The sequence below is a fragment of the Aulonocara stuartgranti genome (genome assembly GCF_965226115.1).
Source record: "Aulonocara stuartgranti genome assembly, chromosome: 6".
Taxonomy (NCBI): domain Eukaryota; kingdom Metazoa; phylum Chordata; class Actinopteri; order Cichliformes; family Cichlidae; genus Aulonocara; species Aulonocara stuartgranti.
The window spans coordinates 23217700-23235255 of NC_138944.1; the positions used below are offsets into that span (position 1 = coordinate 23217700).

The 17556-nt window shown below is 37.4% G+C and overlaps 1 protein-coding gene across 1 annotated transcript; it reads right to left on the minus strand.

Moving 5' to 3' along the window:
• Positions 1–552: 552 nt before the first annotated feature.
• gucy1a1 (guanylate cyclase 1 soluble subunit alpha 1) lies at positions 553–10988 on the minus strand. The gene is made up of 8 exons (XM_082536639.1): positions 10473–10988; positions 10133–10200; positions 9271–9359; positions 8450–9165; positions 6684–7169; positions 4730–4873; positions 2965–3119; positions 553–2318 (listed from the first exon to the last, which is right to left on the minus strand). Exons 1-8 carry the CDS (start codon positions 10710–10712, stop codon positions 2180–2182), a joined length of 2037 nt encoding a protein of 678 aa, XP_082392765.1. The 5' UTR covers positions 10713–10988; the 3' UTR covers positions 553–2179.
• Positions 10989–17556: the final 6568 nt, after the last annotated feature.

Sequence of the window (17556 nt, forward strand, 5' to 3'; positions counted from 1 at the left end):
GGTAACAGGCTTTATTATTGATATTAAGGGTAGAAGTACCCAGGTGATACACCTGGAACCACAACTATATATAAATATATTTAAAACAGACCTACTTTTCTTTTTCAAAATAAAGGTCATGCATTTATGTTTCTACTAAACAAAGGCTATAAGTAACGAAATATTAACATAATTAATATTAAGATTAAGAATAGTAAGTGTTGCCTATAGCAAAATACTTCCTAATAACTCTGTATTTTATAAAGGTGTTAGTATTTTAACCTGTCTAGCACACATCAGGGTTGTGTTCATTCTTTCTGCAGCTACACACAGATCCAGATTCATTTCTTTCATGGTCTTATTTTTAAAATGATCCTCACTTTACATGTGCACCTAACATTTTTGTTGCTCTCCATACAGCATTTTAATGCTGTAGCTGGTCACATGAAGTTTAAAAATGTTATATGCTATTGGTCTGATAAAGTCATTATATTTCATTAAGGTGTGATTCAGCGATTTATCAACCCAACACTGGAACTAGCAGGACACCAATGGCATTGGTTGGATTTCTTTTTTATTTATCAATGCAGCGCCTACATGCAGTTTGGTCAGTAATAGAACAAAATGTATTCTCTTTCAAGACAGTATGATAATACACTGAAATACTTTAATAGTTATTTATTATAATAATTTCTTTGTTTACACAACAGGGATTAATAGCAACATAAAAAATAAACAAAAATCAGCGGTATAAGTATCAGCTATCAGACAACGTACAAAACATACATATTAGCCAACAATTTCACAATTCCAATATTTAAATGAGCATGAATCTGAATTGTAAGAAATAGTTTTTGTAATCCCAAATTTAGGAAGCTCATATGTGTTTCTGCCTTGGAATTAATTTTTGTGAAGTTATCATATAAATGTACTGGAGTAAAAAGGGAATTATTCTACTCTGAAATTTAAACTAAAAACACTCAAGTAAAATAAAAGTGCCTGAAATGATACAGAAAAGAAGTAATTGAGTAAATGCCTCTAGTTACTTTTCAATGCATGTACTGCATCATATATATGTCAATAACTTAAGATGACAATTATTCATACAATGCAATGTGCTACAGAGTCATTCATTTAAAACTGTTTGTCAATATTTATTGCACTTTGATTACATTACAATAATGGTTAAAGCACATCATTATGAGTGACATTCATTGTACTCTGGCCGTGTCATATTCCCTCTGTAGCAAAGGAGTGCGATGAAACTCATGTAATAAATATAGTATAAATGTGAGGTGTGGAAAAAGACTAAAAGTATGCACAAACATTACGTATGTTAAGATACTGAGAGTTAGGAATGCTTTATGTTACACAACACACCTAAAAAACAGTGTATATGTTTTTTGTCTGACTCAGAAAGAAATTATTGGTTGTGTTTTATTAAAAAATAAACATAAATAAATAAAAGCATTTGTTTGTAAACCAACATATGATCCTGCCTGTAGAGCTTGCATAAGGCACCTTGATCTGCTCGGCATTGCTTCATTGGTTCAAAGGTTTAATCCTAAACTCTTAATATAGTTTAATTGTTTGTGTTATATGTTATTAAAGAATGTATTTTTATTTATTTAATTATTTTATTATTTGTATGTAATTCTAGGACACATTGCTTTACCAGGTACCTAGTCTGGGCAGTCAGACATTTACAGGTCATCATATCAAAAATGTATTTTTGTAACATAGCCACATTTTACAAGATTAAAAACTTTAATGACTCTTTTTAAAAATTTGTATGCTTTTTGGTGCATTTACTATACATTTTATACTATTTTTTACAGACAACAGTCTTAGAACAACAGTCCCAAAGTCCTCTCTTGACAGCACTTCTATATCTCTGGCAGGAGCTAGAAATGAAAGCTACTTTTATATCATATCAGTTTGCGCAGATGACTCATTCTGGAAGAAAGATGAAGTAAGTTTCTACAACAACTGTACAAATGGATAATTGTACAGAGACAAGACTCATGTTTGACAGTAAACTGACATCTCTGTAATTAAGCAACTGCAAGAGTTTGACTCGAAGACACTATCATCGACATCAACTCAACCAAAACCAAGATATACAAGGTTGTTGCACTGTGTTCACTAGATAGGTTTATATTACTCCATAGCTAACGTTTTTGGGATCTGTCACATGACTTCATTTCATATTCAGTTTTGAAGTTTTGACAGACGCCTCCAAAAAGTAACAAACTCCAGGGATGTCGTCTGGAAAGTTGGCCGGAAGCTCCTGTCTGCTCCTGGGAACAAACATGAACTCTGGGCGACCCTTCAGCAATCTGGGACAAAGAGCGCACAGATAAAAGATGGATCTCAAAACAACGTGGCGAATTATTTGACACAAGAGGAAACACAGTGCTCATCCAAATGTTAAGTTTCCTGTCAAGAGCACTTTGGGTTTTTTGTTATCTGCAACAACCACTTGTGGAAACAAATTATACTGTGCAGAAAGAGAGGTATGCAATTTTATTTGGGGGGTTCTGCCTGAATAGGTTTACTTTGAACAGTTATTGTTCTGTTCTGAAAGGCTTTTCTTTAGTTCCAGTAATAGCTAGTCTGCTCTGATTGGTCAGTCTGTCTCATAAAAATGAGGCAGTGGTCACCTTTCATAAGTCTATAAGTAGCAGCGTGGCCCCATAAGAGCTGCCAGCTAGGTAGCAAGTCAGTGTTTTTATTTGTGGGTCTGTCTGTAGGGGGTAATTGTCATTGTGTTACCTGACAATGTAGATAAGTCACAGCAGAACTGTCTGGATGATAAACAGGACACTTCAAGCAGTTAAAGGGTAGCATTTTCAATGGGAGATTATATCTCCTTTTGGGATGGACTAACTTGAACCTGCAAAGCTTTTCAGATTATATGTTTTGAGACAGTGACATGTGACTATGAGCTACTTTTCTTGTTCCCAAGTTGCAGAGTTATATCACCTGTGGGTTGTGGGGCTGATGTTGATTTTTCTAGGTTGGCTGCATGATTCAAACTTGTTGGCCAATGTGACATTGTTCCCAAAAAGGCAGTAGCGAGGCATCTTAACCCCAACTACACCAGCAAGTACTGAACCGGTGTGGAGGCCGATACGCATCTAGGAAGAAAATGAGATGTTTTAGTTCAAGTTTCAGCTTGTCTTGCCTTACACATGCACGCAGTCGTGTGCACGATGACACCCATTCCTGCCTTCATTCTCATGCTGCTATACTCATCACCTATGGTGAAAGTAACATCTGAATACAGTAACAAATGCAGAGACCTGCCAAGAAACCGATGTAATATATATACATATACATATATATATATATATATATATATATATATATATATATATATATATATATATATATATATATAATTTTTTTATTTATTTTTTAATTTTTTAATTTTTTTTTATATTTTCATATATTAGAAACAAAATCTAATTCCTCAGCATAACATTTTCTCAATATTGTATGGGTATAATTTTGCTACAGAATAATGTTTTGGTGTTTTCAGAGGGATGAAAACCTTCCCAAGTAACCACTGAGGAAACATCCAGAATGGCATTTCTGGCATTCGTGGAAGTTAATGACATGACTTTGCACATATTTGGTTTGGCTGATTCTGACAGCTGTTAGGCCAATTAGGACTTTTTAAGGCAAAAACACCACATAGTTTTATCATCATCAGACATGCATGATTACATATCAGAGTATTTAGTTAAATATCTAAGACAGTTCACTTTTATGAATACAATTCTTTCTGTGTAATAAATTCTGTGCTGTAATGTGCTGCGCAGTTTGTAACATCTTATGAAGAGTACAAATTAAGTAATGTTTAACTTATTTTATTTCTGACATTTAATACATAAATTAATGCAGAATGAATCTTGAATCAATGCCATTCGATCAAGATATGTATCTATTTAGGTTTTTAGTTCAAGGTCAATAGAGCTAATCAGTTAAGGATGAATAATTCACAGTTAATTCTTTCATAATTTAATATGCAACCAAATAGCTGAAATGTGAGGCTATTAAATTAATAATGCATTTACACACTATATAGAAATACATTACTCTGAATACACTTCTCTGTTATAGAAATCAAGCTAGCTTCATACATAAACTTCTTCTGTAGAGTGCGTGAATCAGCATTTCTTAACAGAAGATAAGTTTTGTGTGAACTGCTACTAAGAGCAACCAGCAGTCAAGAGAGACACAGAGACACACAATTAAATCATCCTGAGTCGGATGTTGGTGAAACATTATGATTTGTACTCTGATTAGATAGTGTCACCTAATTATTAAAGATGTTACACTCTGCTTTTGTGATTCACATTCTTGTTTTGATAGGTTAGACTCATGTTGAAAAAACCCCAAAATTGTCTGACTCACTGATACAGTGACAGTAGTGGCTGTCAACGTCATCGTTCGTTAATTGTGCCAAGTTCTCTGCAGATAAGGACAATAACTGGAAAGCCACCAATAATAGTGACAACAGTTTAAAGTGCAGGAAGCCATTAAAGCGTTACTTATTGTGTGAAATCATTATCTGCTTTATATTCAAATTATAATAAACAACATTTTGTAACAACAACAATGTAGTGATAGTTCTCTTTTTCTTGTTCTTAAAACTCTCCAAATAAAAACACTCGGACACTGTTGGAAGTTACATAATCTGACTGAATAAAGAATTGTACGGTAATTAGTGCTTGGCCCTCACCTGTATTGGTTCTCCCGTTGGCGTCATAACTCCATTTGAAAGCTCCATCATCTTTAAAGCCATGAGTGCAATTTGAACAGCATGAGTGTCACTCTCCCTGTGCAAGCCACCAGCTACACAGTATGCATCACCAATGGTCTCCACCTGAATAAAGCGGAAGATTGTTAAAATTATTTCTACAAAGACAAATATAAAACGGCATACATTGTTTCAGGAGCTTTTTATGTCTTCTCCTACTCAATGTCAAGGGCTTTATTGCTGCATTTAAAGTGGCACACCACGTTTAAGCTATGAGCCGCGACATTGGTGCATATTAATATTGTAGCAGTAGCAGTGTGTGTGTGTGTGTGTGTGTGTGTGTGCACGCGCGCGTGTGTGCGTGTGTGTTTATCTATGTGTAAGCAGGCACGTTTTGTTAAAGCAATAGTTATGTGATAGCTGTGAATGTGTTTAGGTGTGTAGTTTTAAACTTTAAAGATGTGTGTGGTCTGACGCATGAACAATGGGTTAGACGTAGCAGAAGTAGCCCACCCTTACTTTACTCATCAGTCCTTTATTTTCATTTCCAAAGCATTAGTAAGTCTTCCAATATGAGCTATCTTCATCTGATATATAAATGTGATATTCTTGAAGCTTGGTCAATGGTGTTGTGGCTGGTGTGATCACATGAAAATATGGACCCTATGTGTTTTTTTAATCTGAGACTATGATATTTAACTGTTAAGAATACATTTGACATGAAGGGAACGAACCTTAGACAGAGTGATAAATGTAAAGTGGATATTCACCAAACAGTCTGCAACAATTTGCCTCCATCGTGCAGCAGAAGACAAGTAAGTGTAATAAAACTTAAACTGTAATACTGTAGTACTTTATTAAAAAGTCCATCTTTTTTCCCCTTTCTTCTTCTATTCTGTGCAAATCTGAACTGGAGAGCACTCAGCTGCTATGTGGCTGGAACAAAGTAAAACTATTTTTAGGCTCACACATGTGGAGTGGAAACAGGGTCCTCAAGGAACCTCTGACTTCCTAGCGTTTTACGAGATATTTGTCAAACGCGCTCCTCTCTCTGTTATGCTTCCACGACAGTTTGATTACATTATCCAGCCTCCCTGCAGATTAGCAGCCTATGCAAGACACTTGGCTAGCTGGTTGAGTTACAGTCCTTTGTACACAAAATGGTATTACTTTGTTCAAAATGTTGTGAAAGCATTTAATGCATTTGTAACCTCCTATTCATATATATATACACATATATTTATATATAAATGTATGTATATTATACTTGTCCTGGTGGCCCGGGATGTTGCAGAAAGAGCTTCAGCAGGCTCTCCTTCTACCAAATGGGTTACAGGGGCAGTTCTTTGTCCATGAGTTTTGTGTGTATAGTATGTGTATATTATTTTAGTGTATAATTATATCTAAGTTATTCAAGCTGCAGGCACGGCTGTGTGGTCATGCGGGACACACAGGTAATGTCCACCTTAATTTACGTGGGAGTTAAGAAAAGGATTTTAATGATTTACAAAAGACAGAAACGGAGTACTTACAACTGACTTGCACACTTACATTCCTAGCAAGATCGAGTGTACTTACATAAAAATTAATGAACCAACAAATGTATTAATAAAATAACGATTGTTGTTGTGGCTATTCATAAAGAAAGAAGTCACCTATCTATAAGTCTGAAATTTTTGCCAGCAAAATGACTTTCTAATAAACTGCAAAAATTCTAGGATGTTCAATCTTGATGTTGAGTCTTGCTTAATGTTGTACCATGTCACTTACTGTTCCATAACAAATTTGAAAGCTTGACAATGATCCAGCATTGTTAACACCTGAGTGGTTTCCCAACATTTGTGCAGTGTAGACATGAAAGCATGTGTGAATGTTCACTGTAAAAAATAAAAAAAAAATAAAAAAAAGCTCAGCTCAGCAATATATATTAACCTACCTTATACACATCAAGCTCTCCACATTGGTGGTCAAACCTGGTGTATAGCTCATTGAGCATGGTGATCACTTGCATGGGCGTACAGATTGAGCAAACAGCCGTGAAGCCCACAATATCAGAGAAGAGCATCGTAACATGGTCAAACTTCTTGGCTTGGACGGTTTCACCCTGCCACAGCTGCTGTGCCACAGTGCCGGGAAAGATCGAGAAGAGGAGATCCACTGTTTTCTTCTTTTCCTCCTCCAGAGCTTGATGTGCATGCTCCAAGGCTGCCTTGGCCTTCCCCAACCGCTTCTTCAAACCATCCTGTGCTTTGGCCTGCTCGCCAACCAGGACTACATCACGGAGAGCGTTATGAATAGGGATGTCTGACAGATAGAGGCCGCGACCTGTCAGCTCCTCCAGCTTGTCCACGCATGGCGATCCCAAGAACAAGATGGCGTTTGACTCTGAAACGTAAATCATCTGACCTTTAAGGTCCATGTGCTAAAAGGAAAAGGAAAATGATGAGAAACATTTAGAAATTTTTAACAAAATTGTTATTAAAAGCTATGAGATCCTTACAGCTCAAATATTCTGTGCATTTGTACTGTAGGATGCCTTTTTTTCTTTTTAAAAAAAAGTACATACATATATATATATATATATATATATATATATATATATATATATATATATATGCTGTGGGGGGTGTTTTTATCCATGGAAGCAGTTTTTTCAAATGTATACACAATTAATTCCCTCAAGAGATGTAAATATTCCAGTAAAATAAAATGACAGCTGCATACAGCTGCAATCAGCCACAGTTTTAAACAAAGCTGAAAGATTTATTTATGTAGGGAATGTAAGCCGGTCAATTGGTCAATCTGTCTCACAGTCAAGACTTCAAGAGATAAAAATGTGGGTTGTTTAAATAAAAACCGTTGCAAGCCTTTGGTTTGTGTGTTTTTGTTTGTTTGCCTTTGAAGAGATCTGACATCGTCTTCTCAACAATTTTCCGATTTCATTCATTTTGTCTGAAAATAGCTAAAATTTTTGACAGCTTATTCTTTATTTTTCATAGACAGACAGCTTTCGCAACAATGACACTGAATGCTTTTGATTTCTCATGTTTATATTCTCTCTACTATAAATTATTAAATATTTGTTAGAATAAATGAACATGAAAATTTGATTTGTGGAGCCATAGGAGTGGGCCGTTTTTCCTTTTTTTAACGTATCAGATAATTCAAGTTATGTTAATGTGCTATCTCTGCTGACTGGAATATAAGTATCAAATTGCTGACCCAAGATGCAAGAGACTGTGAAACTTGCTGGCTCGCCCATTTGCTGATTTCTACCTGTTTTAATTGGACCCTGTTCACTAGCTGTAAATCTACCACTGGAGGACAAGTGCCACATGGTATTAAGTGGAAGCATCTTTGAATAAGTTTCATTATAGCATGCAACATTTACTCGCCAGTACCTCTCATTGCAACTGATGGCTGTGCACCCTTACAAAAATAGCATGAGCATGGCTGTGGCTTTGATGGATAAAATGGTTTGACATTTCCTTCTGATCTCCACTGGGGGTATAATGTTGATCTCTACCTCAGGCCGAGTGCACCCAAGTACACCACTAATAAGCTACGATGCTTATAAGCAGCCCATTTTCCCCCTCTTCTACCCAAGTTCCTTAAACATGTAGGTGATGATGGGAAAATGTTTTCAGCCTCTCTAGTCTCTCTAGTCACTTTTCAAGGAATTTCACAGATGTATCAACATACCTTTCCTGTGTTATCTGTGGTGGCAACTCCATGCTTTATCCGAATGATAAACTGTGCATTTAGCATAGTGAGGATACCCTGAAAGGTACATTTGATCTGGGGGGACACAATAGAGAAGTGGTCTTGGAAGGTACTAAACCGTCTGAGTCCATCCTTCCTGATCAGTCTTTTCCTGAGCCCGTGTCCTACTTGCACCAGAACCAGATCCTGGTCAAGTATCAGATGGAAAGGGAAGATAGTGGAAAAGAGAGAGGTAGGAAGGGTCCCAGCTGAGGTAGCCCGCAACGGACTGGGGCTCAGATTTTTTGTATCTTTAACTACAACTGTGTACAGGAGGCTGGGCTGTGGACTGGATTGCAAGATGGTGTCTCTGCCATGTTGGAGGTCCATCACCACATCCACAGTGGTGTTGTACAACAGGCGGGCAGCAGCTTTGATGACTCCTGGGAAAAAGAGCTCAGTGGTGGTGCAAGGGTTGAAGAAATAGACAGTAAGCAGGCCCGGATCTTTGTCTAAGCAGAGTACCGAAGGTTCGTTTACACAATCTCGTCTATCCGGGTTGGGCAGCATGCTGCTCTGTTTCAACAAGACATTGAAGCTGTTGAGGAAGTCGTGGAGCGCTCCCCCCACCACCGTCAAAATGTGGCTGTCCTCTTCGTAACACATATTAAAAATCTCCTCACCAAGAGCAATTTTCAAAGCTTCTATCGGGATTCCTGTTAGATACATGAAGAGGATAGGGATCTAATTCACAATCAGTGCTTAAAACCCCCCTAAAACATTAGCATGTTTTGGCCAATAAGATTCCGATTTGTCTTTACCTGTTTTGACAGAATGAATGTTCATCATCTCTAATAAATGCTCTGGTTCACTGCTACAGCTCTGGTGATGTGAACAGGAAATTGCTAGACTGGAAAGTCAACAAATATCAAAGTCAGACACACATTAAAAACACACTTTCAGTAGACAGTCACTGAGATACAGCAGACATCGGCTGGAATTGTCCACAAGATCATTTTAACCATTGATTTTCCTTTTCATCTGTCTGTAACATCCCAGACAAAATGGAAAATGTCTGCTATAACTTCCTAGGTGGCATTTTTCTATGTGCTTTTTTGTCTGAACAAACAGCCAAAGATTTTTTTTTCCATATTTATATTTCTATATCCACATATATGACATGTGACCACAAAGACTGCAAAACCTTGCATTTGAGAGGCTGCGGCAAGGTAACAATCGGTACACATGCATCAAAAATGAGGGAAAACATCACCAAAAATAGTTCCAAATTAATTTTCAGCTAATTGGTTAATACACTAATCGTTTTAGCTCCTCATCAGACCATGACCCTACTGTGAAAACTACGCATTAATGTCACTGCGCATGTGATATTTTCCATAGCAGTCTAATGTGCCCTTCATTTGGGAGGGTTTTCTCTTTTTCTCCAGGTATCCATAGCAGCCGGAGTCTGTGTCACAACTCCTTGTATCAGTCTAGTAGTGAGAGTGCCAGAAGATATTTTGTAACAAATCACACATCTCACCCTCACTATTTTTATCATGAGGAATACACGCTGTGGTGAAAGTTGTGGGCTAGACCTATAATTCACAGACTGCAGCTGATAGGATGAGCAGTGTTTTTATTGATGTGTTGGTGGCAGCTGAAATTAAAAACACCAGTTACCTTTCAGAGTCCCTGCTGTGATCTGATAGTGTCATCATTCGTTGGAGGGCAGTGTGCAGCCTTTGAAACTGTATCACAGAGTGCCCAAAGCAAGTTAAAGGTCAGCGTCTGGGAATACTTAAACGTCAATTACAGAGGCTCTAATATTTATAGCATAAGATTTATCTGTTTCATTGTCTCAAGCGGACACAGGGGCATGGTGTCTGTGCTTTAAGGCAAAAATAAATAAATAAATAAAAATAGATGCGATAAATGCAGTAATAGTTGTGTTTTTTCACAGGTCTAAGTAAAACACTGCAGAAGATACATGAGGTGAATAAGAAATGCATTTATAACTCACCTCGGGACATGCCAGTTTTCGGATGCTATCCCCAAGTGTATGCAGGTTAACTTTGGCTCTGCTTGTCTTCTTTCGAGGTACACCCTCACCTGTTTTTCCGTGCACGTCCTTGGAAACAGGCAATAAATCCGCCGTCTCAGTTGAGCGCTCCTCAAAGTCTCCGAGCTCATTATTTTTGGCGCTGGCAGAGAACGGACACTCTCCGGATATCTTCAGCTCTTTCAGCTTGGCGCAGAACATCTTCCCGGCTGTAACCTCCTGGCGCTTCTCTCTTATCTAATTTCGGAGGGAGACAGTTGTGGACGAGCAGTTGTGGTCTCTGGGGGAAATTCCATCATCTGATGTGCTCATCGGGATACCTTCCTCCTCTCAACCCGACGATTCACATGATCAGCACCAAAGCCAGAGACCACATACAATATTTATTGAAAACAGCATGGGCAAATGATGGCAGGGAACTATCATTACCAAAAGCCAATGAGGAACTAGAGGGGGGCAAGAGCACTAAGCCAATCCATGCGCAAGTGGGGATGGTGTAGCCAAGCAACCTATCAGCAATGAGAAATTATTTCCAGACGACTCGTCGCATGCAAAAAAAATTTTTTCACTTTAGCCCGACAGGGAACCATCAAATAAAACTAGTAACGTATAAGGTTAACCACACTTCTGTTATATCCCCGCTCTGCGCTGAAAGGTGTTCATTTTACATTTATTATCTTATTTGGCATTACAAATCTCGCATGGCTTACTCTAATAATGTATTTGTCACTCATGTTATCTGCACATGTTTAATTCATTCCAGAATCTCACCAGTATTTCCTGTACGAACGATCAGCTGTACTGTAATTATGAGAAAGATCAGGCCAATGCAGCCAATTGTCCTGTCTTTTCAAACCAACGACTTAAGCCTTCCTAAGCGTTTTGTAACTTACAGCTGTTGGACAAATTAATTGTTTGAATAACTTTCTATCCAACATAAAATTATAAATAAATAAGTCATGATCAGGATCAGCGCATTAAAGCTTTCCTCACCGAGAACACTTTCCAAAGCTTTCTTGTCAGATACATGAAGGGAATTGAAGTTTGATTCACGAACAGTGCTTTAAAAACATTTCTACATTTTGGGCAGTAAATTTCCGATTGATCTGTTTTGACAGAGTGATTCCCCTTAACAGCTACCCTGAGGTACCCCTGAGCAAGGTACCGTCCCTACACACTGCTCCCCGGGCGCCCAATGGCTGCCCACTGCTTCACTGAGTGAATGGGTTAAATGCAGAGAGCAATTTCCCCACGGGGCTCAATAAAGTACAATAATGTACACACTTTCTTCTTCTTCTTCTTCTTCTTTCTTCTTCGAATGTCACTACTGCAACTCTTACAGGGTCTTAAGTCTTAAACAATTTGTGGTGCCGCAACTTGCAATCGTTACACAAACTATTGAACCAAAAGTTCATTTAAGCGGAAGACTGTATGAAAAGCAGTATTTCTACATGCTTTATGAGCAGCACAATGATTTAAAGATGGTCCCCAACTTGTTTAACTCACACCCATGCCTATACACGTTTTATAAAGCTGTACAGATAACTTAACTGATGCCATTGCATCCAGTTTGGCTGAAAGGGACTAATGTTAAAAACAAGTGAGTCCTCCTCATCTCTGCTCGAGGCTACATCAACCACAGATAACTCAAGGGTTTCATGAAGCAGCTGTCTAACAGTGGCACATTTACAAAAACACAAATGTGCTTCAGTCTTGTAAATATATGAAGTCTGAGCAACATGAGATCACATTTCCACAGAAGATGTTACCCTGTGTGAGTTGAATTAGGTCTGTTCTACTGAAGGTCGGGGAAAGGCGCAGAAAGGATTGGACATGTTAGATGATCATTTATAAAAAAAATTGTGGAAAAAATAGATTTTGTTGGCTATGACAAGGCTAAACTCGTGCTTGTTGGCCATGTTTGGTCTGAAAAGCAAGCAATTTCACTACAACACCATAAATCAATTTCGAGAGTTTAAATAATGAATAGTATTGTCACATGGGACTTTTCTTGTTTCTCACAGGGACTCTCTCTTATATAACCCTGAGCTTCTTTTAAGGTCAAGACCAAAGATGTTGCTACCATATAAAACAAAAGGTTTATAGGTTAGAGATTAAAGGAGGAACCCTTTCATCAGGCCCCAGGGTGGGCGCCCCACTAGAGTAATTAATTTAACAGTTCAACCTAAGGGGGGGGGGAGAAATTAAAAAAAAAAAGCTACTCATTTAAAATGTGCAAGTTATGTTACATGTGACAGTTTCATGGTACTTTAACTGAAATGACAAGAGCATGGATGCTCTGAAGGAAGGCTAAAGTTAGTGATACAGGCAGATAGTGGCTTATTAGCTACATCTGGCCATGCAGTAAAATAAATAAATAAAATAAATAAAAATAAAAATAAATTCAGTGAAAGTCAATGAATTTTAAGATGATTTTAACTAACCTGAAAGCAGCTTCAGTGCAAATCAGTGCCATTAATACCACTGGACAATCACTTTTACTGATGTTTTAGGCTTTACTGCCACTGAAGTTGACAGATTTGAGTATGTTCCTCTTTATCTATTGCATATTTGGTATACTTAATGCACTTTGTGGATTTTTGCTATGTGTATAGGTGTCTCTTAATCTCAAGAATCGCAGTATCATGCTTGTGTAAAGGTTAAATAATATTAATACCAAATAAAGTCAATCTGTTTAACGTTGTAGCATCTACTACCAGTCAATACAGAAAGGTGCTAATGAATAGAAATATCATTATTTGCCTTTTTAAAATAAATCAATTGACTTTAGTTATTTTACACAAACAAAATCACAATATGAAATGCAGAAAAATAGAATAAATATTTATTAAAAAAAATAATTAAAATATATTAAATCAATACTCCGAAGTTAATTAAAGTTATGTTCTTCATATAAAAGAAAATGGAAAGTGGAATAATCCAGGTTTCAGTCTGTAATCATGATTAGTCATGGGGAGGAGCCATCAAGTTTGACGGCCACAGGTGGGAATGATTTCTTTTACTGAACGTGCTCCTGTAGTCGTAAAAAAAAATCACCCAATCTTGGTCATGAATACAACAAAACCTGTCATTTAACACAGACCCAAACATTGATCGTGAATTTATTCACAAATGAGATAAAACATTTTGAAACCACACAGTCCTAACTGTGCAGACTATCTTTAAAACTACTGTAGGCGTTGGTCTCTTGGTGCTGTAATGTACACTTCTTAAGAATGATGGCTTTCTGACCCTTTCGACCCCTATAGATATGATTTAAGAAAGAGAACCAAATCTTTTAAGTACATTTGGAGTTTCTAAAGACTTTCAATGACTTTTAACTTAAAATTATTGCACCCAGTTGTGGGGTTCTGATGAATAAGCCTCCTGAGCCACAAGACTCAGGATGTGGCTCATTTCCTAATTTTGTTTTGGTTTGTTTTATCCCAAGCTCCTCCATCTTCATGATGAAGATATTTTGGGAAAGACAATTAACTTTTTGTTAAAGTTGCTGTTGTTAAAGCTTGTTGTGTAAAACTGCTTTGAGGTGAGTAAAACCACTCCATTCAAAGGCCGGCTCACAAAAGTTAGCTAACATTTCAAACACTCCCCCCCCCCCCCCCCCTTACAAGCAAATTTACTTAAAAGCAGCTCTAATGGAGACCAATTGAATAATATTTTTAACATGTAGCAGCGTTTGTGTGATTTTTTTTCAGACATTTTTAGCTTGAAACAAGATCATGCTTTACAACAAGTCCAGAGCAACGACTTCTAATTCACTTTAAGTTAATAATATAGCCTCTATCACAGCTATCCAGCCAGTGACTTGCTCGTTTGCATTTGCCTCTCGGAGCACTGATATGGGGTTGGAGGGAAACATCTTGAAGCAGATCTTTTCCCCCAGGTCTTAGTGACCCATCTGCTACCTCAGAGGTAACAGCTGCTGCTGCCTCTCACCAGGACCCAGTGGAGAGAGCACCAGCTGCGCTGGCATGAACAAACATCTTTGTCATGACTGGCTGAAAAGTTTCAGTGTTAATCTCGGCTTTGTTTTACTCTGTGTCTTATCAGTGTGTTCTTTCAGAGGAGCCATGTTTGCACTGAGGGAGTAACCACCAGGTTTCAACACATCTTTCAGATAAAATGAGAAGTGCTGACTGACACAGCAGGCAGGTCTGTTTCTCGCTCTGTTTGTTCTCAAGTAACACCTTGGCGACAGGGGAAAGTGGAAAATGGTTCTCCGTCTAAGTGCAGTTGTTATGATTAAGGATCCAAATTCAGAGAAAGAAGAGGTGCTAATAAGAGATGACATGATATCTTCAACATCTCATTCATCCTCTCAATGATCACAGGACTGAACCGAGATTGATCTCACAGCTACTTCTGGTTGTCTGTGCTAGAAATTTGAGGAAGGTGGAGAGAGAGCTCATGCAGAGCTCTATGATGTCATTAGGATATCAGTTAATAGAATAAAATAAAATACCTAGAAGAGGTTGGAAAAAGAGGGAAGAAAGTCCAGCTCCTCCATTCTGTGGAATCTGGTTTCCGTGCATGAAATCCTCCAATATTTCCATCTATGGCTACACCGTTAAAGCCTGAAGTCATAGAAGTGGAAATAAGAAACATTTTATCAGCAAACTGTAATAGCAGCAAATGTGAAAGCCATTAGGCAGCATAATTACATTTCAGCCTTACTGCATATTGAAGCCCAGCTGATTATTGGTAAGCCAGTATTTACACCAGATATTAGCTATTTGCTCATGTATCAGTATAATTTATAACAGGGAATAAATGAAAAATTCTAAAGAGTAAAGAAGAGATGGGAGAAACACCCTTCAACCATATTATAAGAGTTGATGCTACACAGTTTGTCCACAAGAGGGCACTCTGCAGCATCCTTTTTGGGAACAGCCATGTTTGGAGACATAAACATAACATCCAGCTGATCCAAGTACATTCAGGCAAAGCATAAATATAGAGAAATCTGTAAAGGGAAATCCATTTATGTGACTGAATGAATAAGCTAATATACTGGAATATTCTACTGATAAATTGTGTTTTATTTTATTATTGGCCTCATTATGTTGACAAGTTAAACAAATATCATAATTTCTGGGACACAGCATGAAGTGGAAATCCATAAATATAATATTTGTGATTAAATTATTTATATATATGTACTTTTTTTTTAATGCAGCATAAGGAACAGAAAAGTATGCTTTCCTTTTCCTCGTCTGTTGCCTGCCTCTATTCGTCCCTCAGATGGTGCCCTGTGGTGAGCCTCTTAGTGTTGAGGAATGACTAGGACCAGTGTGCAGACCTCATGCCTCAATAGGAGACCAATCAAGTGAAGCTAAGCTCATTTGATATCCTGCAGCAAAAGGTTTTCATGCAATGCTCTCTTCTACTTGTTGTTTTTAATTACCCCTGGCATTCCCTAACATTTGTAGGAAAGCCAATAAGATATAATATTCTTTATAACTGTTTGGACTTTAGTTCCATGCAGGTGACAAATGTTTGAGAGCAGAGTGAAACTGCAATGCTCAAATTATTTCTGACATTATCTGATGGCATTTGGGAAAGAAACTCAAATAGTGGCTTTAATGGCTGGATAATCTAAAGGCAGGCAGGAAAATGTAATTATAGTTACATAAAGCATTTACTGTATACTGCTTACATTGCCTGATATAGACAAATTAGAAGATTTTCATGAACTAGATTAATCTTTCAGCTCTGAGAGAGCACACAGATGCCAAAAGCTACTTCTTTCATCTGTGAGACCTCTGAGCATAACATGATCCAGATGTTTCTCTTCTTGACATTACTTGAAAAAAAGTATCTTGTGAGGCTTTAAGATTACTTAAAGGATTTTTTTTAAAGTGGGCCTTAAAATAACTACCAAGTTCTCATAGAAGCACTGAAACATGAGATTCTTGCGGTAATCATTCCTCTTGTTCAAAGTGGTCATTAAAACCTCCCTAATCTACGTTCAGTGGCTATTTGGTACAAGTGATTCCAACATTAATCTGAAGCTAGTGGATGTTTTACAATTGTTTTGTTTTGTTTTTTTATCATATAACATCAATTTTCCACTCTGTCGTTGCTCACATAGGTGTGCAAGACAGATTTGCGCTTCTATTTTGTAAAAATGTAGCTTTGAACCTTCATGGCTTGTCTACAATCACCAGCCACTCGGCAAAAGGAGCAAGAAAATAATCACACTGCTGATACTGAAATGCTTTTATATAACTCTCATTAGAAAGCCAAAATGGGCTACCCTGAAAATAGTTATATGTTTCATCACAGCTGCACAAAAATTCTTTATATATATTGAAGTTGGGGTTTTTTGTTTTGTTTTTTACATCCCAGCACATCTGCCACTTTTCACATAAATAAAAGGCTCCAAAGATAAACTCTGCCTATGGACATATGATGAATGTGCATTTGTAATGTGAGTTCTTGCCATATAATCATTCCTCGCTCACACTCTAATATTTATAGCATATAACTGAAAAGATCTTAATGCTCTGTTTATGATACAAAGGGAGATAGTTAATCTCATCACAAATCTTCCTCAGCACACTAAGTCCACGGGAACTCAAGAGTCATGACTTCACACTGTTACAATGCATGCTGCTGCTGCCGGACTCAGTTTGATAAGAGGGAACATCCTGGAGCAGATTGCCACATTTAGGCACAAAGAATTGGTTAATAATGTAGATACTTGGAGTACAATACTGTGGTAATGTTGTGTTCCAGCACTTTAGTGTATATATTGAAGAAATATTGAATATTCTATAAATGTTTTAGATAAAAGAAATCTTAATATTAGACAAAGATAACATTTACAAAATGCAAAATGCTTTGTTCATTTAGAGAAAAAAGTTATCCAAACCTACCTGGCTCTGTGTGGAAAAAAGTCATTACTTTCTCTCTTCTTTGCAGAATTGTTTTATTTTGACCACACTGGAAGGTTTTCAAGCATAAATGGCCTGTTTAAGGTCCAGCACCATGTTTGACTGTCGGTGTGATGTTCGTTTTATGA

Bases quoted from the DNA above. Each gene is read 5' to 3' on its own strand.
- gucy1a1 (XM_082536639.1), bottom strand. From the start codon at position 10,712: ATGTTCTGCGCCAAGCTGAAAGAGCTGAAGATATCCGGAGAGTGTCCG. The intron at 9,360-10,132 runs GTAACTGGTGTT...TTGACTTTCCAG, and splicing joins CACAGCAGGGACTCTGAAAG to TCTAGCAATTTCCTGTTCAC. The intron at 9,166-9,270 runs GTAAAGACAAAT...TGTATCTAACAG, and splicing joins CATTCATTCTGTCAAAACAG to GAATCCCGATAGAAGCTTTG.